Source organism: Jaculus jaculus, chromosome 2, assembly GCF_020740685.1.
Source record: "Jaculus jaculus isolate mJacJac1 chromosome 2, mJacJac1.mat.Y.cur, whole genome shotgun sequence".
Classification (NCBI taxonomy): Eukaryota; Metazoa; Chordata; class Mammalia; order Rodentia; family Dipodidae; genus Jaculus; species Jaculus jaculus.
The window spans coordinates 69704220-69715440 of NC_059103.1; the positions used below are offsets into that span (position 1 = coordinate 69704220).

An 11221-nucleotide genomic window follows, 5' to 3' on the forward strand; every position below is an offset into this window, starting at 1 on the left:
CCCAGGCAGGTTGTGAACTCGAGACCCTTGTACCTCATCCTTCCAATTAGTTGCTATGCCCAAAATAACTGTTGTCTTTTTTGTTGTTGTTGTTTGTTTTTTGAGACTGGGTCTCTGTGACCCAAGCTGGTCTGGAACTTACTATATGGCCTAGGCTGGCCTTGAATTTATTATGGTCTTCCTGCTTCAACCTCCTAAGTGCTAGGATTATAGGCATGAAATACCACATCCATTTTATGACTGATAATGTTTATAGGAAAAGAGAGAGAGAGAGAGAGAGATTTGCACACAGAGAGACCCTAACATAATTAGGTGGAAGAAGATAGCAGAAGCAGAGGTAGGAATGTTGCCAAAAACTTCCAAGGAGTTCCAGGAAGAACCAAAGAAGAGCATTGCTCTGGGGCCTTTGGAGGAAGCAGAGCCTGGCCAACAATGTGTGAAAATAAATAACTAGGAAAGAGTATTTAAATTTGTTTTTCTGTTGTCTGTGTTTGTATGACTCTCAAACTGAGAATGTTTTAATTAATTCATTAATTTTCTTGAGATAGCCTAGACTAGTCTCAAATGCATGATCCTCCTGCCTTGGCCTCCTGAGTACTGAGATTACAGGCTGAGCCATTATGTCTGGAAATTTCCATCATTTTAAGCCACTAGTTTGTGCTACTTTGTTCTAGCAGCCCCAGGAAGTGAGCAGTGCACCTTTGGACTACTGAGCAGACCTGAGTGGTTGTGGGAGATTGTTTGACTCACAAGCCTAAACTATTCTGTGGGTCCATACAAAAAATATTTGCCAACCTCTAATCTATGGTACTACCCTTATTTGGATGGTTGGAGATATCTGGTCGCCATATCTGCTAGAGTAAAGTAATTCTACTTTACAGGTGGAATATCAGAGCAGAACAATGTTAAGACTTAACCAAACAAGGTATCCATTTATACTTTTCATGTTCCACAATATCCCATCCTTCTTCTCCTAACCACAGCACCTTGTCTTTCCCTGGGGAATACTTCACAGACTAGGCAGTAGTGACCTTGAGTCCTGATTCCAGGGCTGGATATCCAATGCAGTAGTCAGCTTGGGTTGCCACAGCAACTACCACACAATAAGCAGCTTAAACAACAGGACTTGATCTTCTCATGGTTCGGGAAGGTGAAGTGCCCAGCATCAAGGTCTGCTAGGGTTTCGCTTCTGCAGAAGGGTCCTTTCTTGACTTGTAGATGGCTATCTTCTCATGTGTCCTCCCACAGAGTGTGTGTGCATGTAGAGATCTGTGTCTCTCTCCTGCTCTTTTCACAAGGTCACCAATTTTATCAGATCAGGGCCCTACCCTTATGACTTCATTTTACCTTAATTAACTTCCCAAAGTTCTATCTCCAACTTTGGGATTCTGGGGAGATTTCAGAAAGCATGAGGACCTGAGTTTGATCCCCAACACCTACATAAAAAGCCTGGTGTTGCTGTGCATGTCTGTACCCCTAGCACTATGGGGAGCAGAGATGGGAGGGTTGCTGGATCTCACTGGCTAGTCAATGTAACTGAAGAACAATGATTTCCAGGCTCAGTGAGAGACCCTGTCCTGGGGAAAGAAAACGGAAGAGTAAGAGAAAAGGGCACACAGTTTCCTCCTTTGAATTCCACAAGTGTATGTGTGTGTGTGTGGGGGGGGGCTCGTGCATCTGCACGCACACATCACACACATCCCACATAGTACACACCAGAGAGGGTGAACATGTGTGTATACCATTGCAACACCTAGATCCAGGTGTATGTAAAGTAGGTTCACCATAGACTCAGTGTGATGCTATGTACACATCTTTTCTGTTTTTACAAAATATTTTTGTTTTATTTATTTGCAAGCTGAGAGAGGGGGGAAGAGAGAGAGAGAGAGAGAGATATGAGAGAGAGATAGGAATGGGCACTAGGGCCTCCTGACACTGCAAACAAACTCCAGACACATGCACCACTTTGTGTATCTGGCTTTGAACCCAGATCATCAGGCTTTCCAAACAAGTGCCTGTAACTGCTGTGCCATCTCTCCAGCTCATCTTTTTTCTTAAACCAGTTCTATCTCTATTTCTGTCACTTGTGACCTTAAGAATTCTAATGGACTGTAGTCTATTAGTCTTCTAGCTAACAGTAGTAGAGGTACCATCTAAAAGTCGGTCTGTTTAGAACTCAATCAGGTGGCTCAATCAGGATTTCCTGGGCTGATACCAGAACTACCCTCTATCCTGCTCTGGGTCATAGTTGGGCCTGATATTCCTTAGTTCATTTCCCCTTCTTAAACAGCAGTGGAAACAAGCAATACGAATACATGAAAAATGATTATTCAGATTAATTTTGGGAGTATGTGTGGTTATGAAACAACACTGGCTTCCCAAGAACTGTGTCTCCAGCATAGTCCCCACAAAGGATTCTGATCAATTCCCAACAGATGAGAAAGAGAGTCCAGGAGCTCCTCCCTGGGCATCCTGCACTCTCTGTATCCAAATGCCCAAATTCAAGGCACAGCTCTGCAAAAAGTGCATGTCCTTGGGCAAGCTGCTGAACCTGTCTGGGATCTAGTCTCCATGTCTGAAAAGATGGGGACAATAATAATTCCTGTTAGTAACAGGTGCTAGCATTGGTACCTACTCAATGCTATTAGCATTAATGAGGAGCAGGTGAGTAATGTGCAATGCTTGAGGCACACACTATGTCCTCTGTAAAAACTAGTCATTCCCAGGCTCCTTCTCTCAGGTCTCAGTGCCAGCATTATTCCTCAGCCAACTGCTGACTTAGGGGGGACCCTGAGGAATCACTATGTTGTCACTTTAATTTGAATCCTCCTGCTTCAGTGCAGGAATTGAAGTGTTCGTTCAGCTTTCTTTCTGAGCATTATCTGGCTGTGGGTTCCCTCTCCCCTCTCTCTGTTCACGTGTATAGGCACACACGTGCATGCATGTGTGTGCACACGAGAATGATGGCCAGAGGTAGAGGTCAGTGAGGGGTCTTCTTCAATTGCTTCCCACCTTATTGAGACAAGGTCTGTCACTGAACGCAGAGCTCACCCATTCACCTAGTTTGGTTTGCCAGCTTACACTAGGAATCAATTGCCTAACTTTGCCTACCCCGCCCTAGGGGTTCAGATGTGTGCGGCCCTGTGTACTACCATTTATATGCTGGGGATCCGAACTCAGGTCCTCGTGCTTTACAGACTGAGTCATTCTCCCCCCCACCCCGCCCCGTTTGTTTTCACTATGTGGCCTGGGTTGGCCTTGAACCCAAGATCCTGCTGTAGTGCTAGAATTAGATACACGACCCCACCTTTCATCTGAGTTCCCCGCTTAAGGCTTTAAGCGTCTGGGAGGGGCAGGAACCTCGTCTAAGCTGCAGACTGCATTTCCAGCCGCCCGGCCTTCGGCCTTACACACAGTAGGTGCTCAGTGAACGAGGGCTTCCAAAACAGGCAGCCTCAGACAGCAGGGGCCACTTCCGCCCGGGCCTGCCACGCCGCCACCGGGCCTTGCTAGGGGTGGGGCCGGGTGGAGGGAGGGCTGGGCGGTGGGGCCCGAGGCTTTCCTCCTCCTCCTGCTCCTGGGCAGGCAAGTTCCCTGCGTAACTGCAGAGGCTCCGGGACCGGGCGAGGCCACCGCCCAGGAATCAGGCCTTCGCAGTTCTGCCTTCAGGGAGGGAGCCCGAGGGTGGTCCCTGGGAGGTGGGTGCGCTGCTGCCCCGAAGTGCCTCCCGGCGCCCCGCGTCGCTCGCAGGCGGGAGCCGGGGAGAGGGCCGCCCCTGCCCGTCCCGCGAGCGCTCCAGACTCCGGCATTTCCTCCTGGCTGCCTGGCGCGGCCTCGCCTCCCCTCGGAAGAGGAAACTCCCCCGGCCCGAGTAACGGAGCAAGTCGCCGGGCGTGCGGGCGCAGCGGCGGTGGAGCCCAGGGTAGGCGCCGAGGCGAGCCGGGCCGGGCCGGGTCAGAAGCTGGCCGCGGGCAGCGAACCGCCGCGCCGGAGAGCGGAGAGCGCAGCGGGGCCCGAGCGGGACGGGGCGCGGCCCGGAGCCCGGGCGCGCGAGGCGGGCGGCAGCTGGAAAGAGAACTTGAGCTGGGAGAGGAGGCCCAGCGGCCCGGCGGCTGTCCCCAGCGCTGCGAGCGGGGAGCCGCCGCCCGAGGCCCGGAGACGGGGGCCGCGGGGCCGCCCGAGGGCCGCTCGCATGCTGGACCGGGAATGTCGCCGGGGCTCGTGCCCTGGGCCACCCGGGCGCCTGGCATGTCGGTGCACTACACCCTCAACCTGCGCGTCTTCTGGCCTTTGGTGACCGGCCTGTGCACCGCGATCGTGTGCCTCTACCATGTCCTGCGGGGCAGCGGGGACGCGCCAGCGGAGCCCCCCTCTCCCGACGGCGCGGACAGCGGCTTCCCGCTGCTCAAAGTGGCTTTACTACTCCTGCTTGGCTACGTCCTCTTGCGCTGTCGCCACGCTGTCCGCCAGCGCTTCCTGCCCAGCTCTAACCGTCTGGGCGGCCACGCCGACGTCTCTGCTAGACATGTCGGAGAGCCAGGCCTGGGCACCCTCCTGGAGAGTTACTATGAGCATGAGGTGCGCCTGTCGCCGCATGTGCTAGGCCACAGCAAGGCGCACGTGAGCAGGATCGTGGGCGAGCTGGTGAGGGCTGGCCGGGCCCGGGGGTCCCCAGGCCCCATCCCCGGGGGAGCACTGGCCTTGGCCTTCCGCGGGGACTTCATCCAAGTTGGCAGTGCCTATGAACAACATAAAATCCGCAGGCCCGACAGCTTCGATGTGCTGGTGCCACTGCGCCTCCCGCCGCTGGTGGCGCTGGAGCCGCGGAGCCTCGGCACGGAGCCCGGGCTGGCCCCGGCTTTCTGCAGCTTCTTCGTGTGCGCCCTCAAGGCGCCCCCCTCGCCGTCGGGAGCTTCAGCGTGCCACTGGCTGCGGGACTGCAAACCCTTCGCCGACGGCTTCTGCGTGGACGTGCGCGGGCGGCGCCACCTCTCCTCCACGCTGGTGCTGCGCTGGTTTCAGTCGCACCTGCAGCGCTCCTTGGCCACGGTGCGCTACAGCCTGGAGGGGCGCTGTCGGGTCAGCCTGACCCCGGGTGGCCTAGAGCAGCCCCCTACCCTCCACATCCTCCCTTGCCGCACTGACTATGGCTGCTGTCGACTTTCCATGGCCGTGCGTCTCATCCCCGCTGTCCATGTTGGTGATGGCGCCTTCCTTGTGGCACCGCCACCCTCGCCCATCATCGGGCCCCTGCCAGATCTCCCGGGTGGCCTGCGCGCCGAGGCACTGTGGGGTGTGAACACAGCGCGCCAGGAGCAGAAACTGCTGAGCTGGCTTCAGGAACGGGCCCCGCCAGGTGCCTGCTACCTCAAGTGCCTGCAGTTGTTCAAGGCTCTAAGAGACTTGGGTGCCCGCGGGCTGGACCCGGTGGCCGCCACCCAATGGGGACACATCCTGTCCTCCTACGTGCTCAAAACCGTGCTGCTGGCAGCGCTGCTGCAGGAGGGCGCCCTGGCACCAGGCTGGGACGACGCACACCTGAGCGAGTGCCTAGAGAAGCTGGTGCATTTTCTCAGGGGTTGCCTGCTGCGGCGCCGCACGCTCTTCCACTGTGTGCTGGGACCCGGTGGGGCGGTCAGCGAGGTGGGCCCTTTGCCCAAGGTACTGAGAGAGGCCGCTCCAGTTGACCTCCTGGCTCCTTTTGATCCACGCGCCAGGGAGCTTGCCGCAGCGCGGTTACTTTCCACGTGGCGGAGATTGCCCCAGCTTCTCCGAGCCTATGGGGGACCTCGTTACCTTGACAGGTGCCCCCTACCTCGGAGTCAACGCACCCAGGGGTTCCCCAAAGATGAACCATAAATCTCAACCACACCACACCCAACCAAATGCTTTTAACTAAAGCCTTTCCTGTGGAGTGGAGGTGGGGGAGGTGCCAGTTAAATTCCCGATTTGCTGCCAAAGCTGTTTGAAAATTTAAGAGGATGCCACAGGCAGGTTTTGGTGGCTTAAATGTTACCCCCTGGGCTCCACCCCCTGGAATCCAAGGTAGTTGTGTCGTCTGTAGGCGCAGACACTCCTGGGCCTAGGTGGTATTTCATACACACAGATGTCTCAGCCCCCCCCCCCATTTTAGAATTGTTTTTGACATATCTGTTAGATACTGTTTGTTTGTTTTTTTTTTCCTTGAAGGGGTGTTGCTTGTTTGGCTGTTTCAGTGCTGGGGATGCTAGGTGGGCACTCTACCAGAGCTACGTCCGTAGCCCATCTTAAAGAAGAAGAAAAAAAAAACTCTACCACTAAGATCGACGTTTCATTCTAGCATTTGGTACCTAGAAGCAGCATTTCCCCTATTCAGATTAACATTCCTGTGTTTTTTAACTCACAGCCTTGTCTTATGGGATCAATGAGATTGTCACAAGTCAAGTGAGCGGCCCTGAGAGGCCACCAGGGGTGGGTTAGAGAGACTTTGAGCAAACAGCACTGTCTCCTGTCAGCTTTCTGGTTTTGTGGTGGTCGTTTGCACCATGTCATTGCATCTGAAAGGCCAGTGACAGCTATTCCAAGACTTGTGGCTCTGAAAAACAACGGTGTGCTCTGGCCGCCAGCCAGGATACATACCTGCTAGTCAGTACTCTTTCATTGGGCATCTACTCTGAGCCAGACATAGTTGGAAGGAGCCACAAGATGCATAATTAACACAGCTGGTGGAAGTAGAAAACCTACCATCTTGAAAGAGATGCAGTTCAGTCTTTGCCTATAAACATGTCTGACTAGGGCTTGCAGCTGCTGACATACAACTTTTTTTGTTGTTGTTTTGCTTTGTTTCAAGGCTTCTTAGCAAACTCCTCCACAAATTTTTTTTTCCCCGAGTTTAAACAGCTATGAGGGGGAAATGCCTGGTGTGGTGCCTGGCATGGGTTAGTAAGCTCTGATGCACAGAGATGAGTCAGTAGTTGGAAGATTCTTGATTGCCCAGGCAGTGTATGGTGTACTAGGAGAGCAGCTTGAAGGGACTCTTGATTCAGTCTGTGTTATGTAAAACAATTCATGTATAGGCCAGTATCTAGGGATCTGGACTTGAATCACTCCTGGTTAGGGGGAGAGGAGATAAAGAGCAGGAGATGAGGTTAAAGGAGGAGCAAGGGATACCAGCCATCTGCTGTTTTCTGTCTTGGGCATAAACTTTTCTGGACTGGGTGTATTTTGCAGACAGGAGGAGTCTTTTCTGAATTGCCTCTTGTCCTCCCAAATGTCTATCAGTATTCAATTTCAGTTCAAGTTTAGGATGTTCCATCATCTTGCATGATGGGAGATGTAGCCACACTCAGTGTTATGCTTGCACTTTAAAAAAAACAACAGCAACAACAAAGACATGTAGTTCCTTAGACTCTTAAAAGCACAACTTTGAAAACAGAAATAGTTACATCAATAAAGCCATTGTTTAATTTCTGAGCTATTTCAAGGGAATTATATAAAGCCCCTTTCTTTAGGGCACTCAGTTGGCCACTGTGAGACATTATTGTGAATAAATGATTTATAGGGAATTCTCCCTGGAGCTGCGCACACTTTTCATCCCCTTTGGAACCATGGAGTGAAAAAATAACAGGTGCAGTGGGGTGTTTGAGTTGTTCTGGAAACCATTTCCTTTGATACCCCAAAGGTTGCTTTTAGTTTTTTAAGGCCATTGTTAGGGTCATAGGGTACTGCATTGAACTAAGGAGTCATTCTACCAGCCTCTTGAAAAGATACAAACTGCACAGTAGGTTTTATTTTAATTCCTTTGTAAAGTAAGTGGCAAGTAGAGATTATACATAGGTATATGTGTGTGTGTGTGTGTGTGTGTGTGTTACACACACACACACACACACACACACACAAGCCTGTACTTACCCTTTCTTCCCCTCTACTCCTCAAATCTACTGGAATAGGGAAATGAAGCTATCATTTGGATTACAAAGCTTAGCTAAAGTTTCCAAATATTTCTAGCTGAGTTTCTAGGTTCCTTTCAAAAAATGTCAATAGCATTTTAAAGTATAAATCTGATTATATATTGTTCTTATAGTTTTCTTCTGTTATTGTTATTATCATTATTATTATTTCAGGTTAGTCACCCAAAGCTTCATCCATCCTCAAAGCTTTTAAATTTTATTTTTTTAAATTAATGGGCATTTTTGTGTATAAAATTTAACAATATTAATGTTTTATTTAAATGTCATGCTGAGCAATTGTTCTCTGTATGTGGTAACCAAAACTTAAAAGAGATTTCGATCAATTTTGATCAATGTTTAGTAATTCCAAACATGTACTGTGTACAGATGAAGTAATAGGGCCTGTTAGCTGAGGGCTGCCCAAGGCATTTAAATTAGCTCAAGTCTGTGTTTTATGAGCACTGCCATGACGGCCTCCATTTGAAATGTACACATTTTTAGTGTACACTTGGTACTGGAGATTCATATATGCAATTATTCTCATATATGAAGGCTCTCCCCAAAAAACTGTTTAGCCAGTGCCCCCAAAAAATGTTTTGAGGAAGATGACTCAGCCTTTTTGCAAGGCAGATACCTTTTAGTAACTCCCACTGCCAGGGCCTGGAGCCTTCCTGGAATGCTCATGGGCTGGGAGAAGGAGATGTGTTTTGCAAAATGAAACTGATATTGAAAGAAAGGAGGATTTGAGTGGATCACCAGATTCTCTGAAGGACTCAGGAAAGAGGACTTATGATAGAAGTTCAAAAGGAGGAGAAGATGGGAGGAGGCAGATGACATGAAGGTGTAAGAGGTTTGAATGAAGAAATGTCATCTTTAGGTGTGTGTTATTTCCAGTCAGGGGTCTCAAACTTAGCAGCCTGCAGAAACAAGGCAGGGAAATAAACAGGGGAAGGGGATGTGTTGCTGGGGACGGGAGACTGTACCCATCTTAAAGGTGGGCTGCCAGTTCCACATGGAGAAAGAAAATGGGGGGGGCACAAGGAGTTAGCTTTTTTAAAATAACAGAATGTCACTGATTTTTTTTCTCATGTAATAAATAATTTTAAAACATTCCAGACAAGTGGACCAAATGACATTTGGTTGAACCTGAGGCCACCAGTTTGCAACCCTTTCCTTAGTATCCCAAGGATGTTTAAGATTATATCCATTACTTTGGAGATGGTGCTCTTACATATAGATGGGGATGAGGTATTTCAATTCTTTGTCTGTCAGAGTTAAGCTTTATTGTGGAAACAAGCAAGTAAGAAAAGAAACATTTGATACAGCCATAAGTCACAGTTAATTGGCCAGGAGCCAATCCTTAAGGTCCAAATGGTCCATCACACACACCACTAGGGGCCAGTTATTGGCTTTTCCCTCTTAGTGATTTGGGGTAAACCTCTTCACCCCACTGGAACTTGCAGATGAATAATGAGGAAGGACTGCAGAATAACTTGTTTCCTTGTATTTTGTTTGGTTTTTGTTTCTTTTTTGTTCCTGGTATCCTCACCTGGGACTTCACAATGGTGATTGGTGATTTTGAACGTCAAACAAAACCAGTGCTGGGTTTCCAGGCTAAACTTCATAGACTCATACTATTCCCACTGCCTCGAACAGGGGACACTTTTGACCACTTCTGTCCCTTTATTATTTAAAGGCTCCCACCAAAATTAGTATCAATTTACTCAGTGCTTCCAAAGCAGCTCTTGTTAGCTCCTGGAGGGAAGTTACTTTTTTTGGAATATGTCACTTTAATCTTGGTGAAGATGCTTCCCCATTTGTACACACATAAAGGAAGATTTTTCTCCTGAGTTGGAGAAAATGAACTGCATCCACATTTTCAGCATCTCTCAAGAAGGAAGTAGATTCAGTGTTATCACTATGGTGTTAAGTTTTCTTGTTTGTCTGTGATTTAGACATAAGCATTAATGGGATACAGATAACGAAAGTAAGAGTAGGAAGAGGGTGGAAAATATGCCATCATGTGAACAGAGGAAATTGACTAAAATGTGCAGCTAAAATATATGTAATCTGTTTTTGAAGTATTAGAGATTCAGGAATATATTAGTATCTTTGCTTTTTTTTAAGTGCCTTGACTAAGTCGTGACTTCAAACATTCCTGCTGGCGTTATTTTTAATGTGTCTTCTGACCCCGAACTGTTATGATGCAGTCTGATGAGACAGCAGTCATAGAGTAAGTTTTGTTCCAATAACAGAGACCAAAGGGTTAATCCAATATGGTTCAGCTGCTATAATTATGTGATTAAGGGCATTTTAATCACATCAGATTTCCATGGCCACAGTTGTCAAGGCCTGCCATTCATTTTCTATTTGAGGTTGGAGTATTTGCACTTTGAATACTATGGGTAACTCAGAGACCTTGTTCTTTTCTATTCTGTTGTATCAATAAAGGAACTTGTGGAAACCTCGGGGCTGTGTGTTAGCTTTGAGGTTGGCTCTGATCTTGCTGGAGTCACTAGACTGGCTTGTGCCTTTGTAGACAAACTTCAGTTTCTTGTCTATGGATGTCATCTTTTCAGTGCACCAGGCTGTGGAGAATAGTTTGCCCAGAATTGGGTGGAACTGTGGGAGAACATGCCACTCCTTCCCTACTTAGAACTTTCTGCCTTGTCCCTCCTTTTTGCCCCAGTACTTCCCTTCAACACAATTCAAGTCTTGGTCTGTGGCTGATTCATAGCTCAGAATTTTTGCCCAGAAATTTCCTGGGCCTTGGGGTCCTCTTGACATGGTAAACAGAGCTAATGTGAAAAGCCACAGGGCTCAATCTGAGATGGAATCTTGGAGACCATGTGGGATAGTTAGACCTCTCAGAGCCAGGTGGAATTTGATGGACCCTGCAGCCACAGGTTCAAACACTAATTGTGTGCTATGCCTGGGCAAAGTTGGTGAGTGTGTTTCATTTCATTTTCAACTAAAACAATAATGTCCCCGGGCATTGAGAATGTTAACAGAGGTGGCCAAGAGAAATTGCTTCTCTTCCAAGTTCACAGACAGGCAGACAATTAAAGAAGCTTTGTGGGGGAGAGGGGTATTGGGCAGGTAAGGTAATAAAACTCATGAGAGCCCTCTCATGGAGTGCAGGGATTTCAAAGGGGGCTGCTTGGGGGAGATCCAAAGACAGGTGGGAATCAGCCAAGCAAAGGAAGCAGGGCTGGCAAGTGGGTGTGGGTGGGAGGGAGGAGGAAGGTGCCAGGGCAAAGGTCTGAAACAAAAGCCCCAGCTACTATGTGGTC

General features: G+C 48.9%; 1 protein-coding gene across 1 annotated transcript; it reads left to right on the top strand.

Moving 5' to 3' along the window:
* The first annotated feature begins 4200 nt into the window (after nucleotides 1-4200).
* On the top strand, nucleotides 4201-10392 carry Itpripl2 (ITPRIP like 2). Its single transcript, XM_045143045.1, has one exon. The coding sequence runs from the start codon at nucleotides 4207-4209 to the stop codon at nucleotides 5857-5859; it is 1653 nt and encodes a 550-aa protein (XP_044998980.1). The 5' UTR covers nucleotides 4201-4206; the 3' UTR covers nucleotides 5860-10392.
* The last annotated feature ends 829 nt before the right edge of the window (nucleotides 10393-11221 follow it).

Bases quoted from the DNA above. Each gene is read 5' to 3' on its own strand.
- Itpripl2 (XM_045143045.1), top strand. From the start codon at position 4,207: ATGTCGCCGGGGCTCGTGCCCTGGGCCACCCGGGCGCCTGGCATGTCG.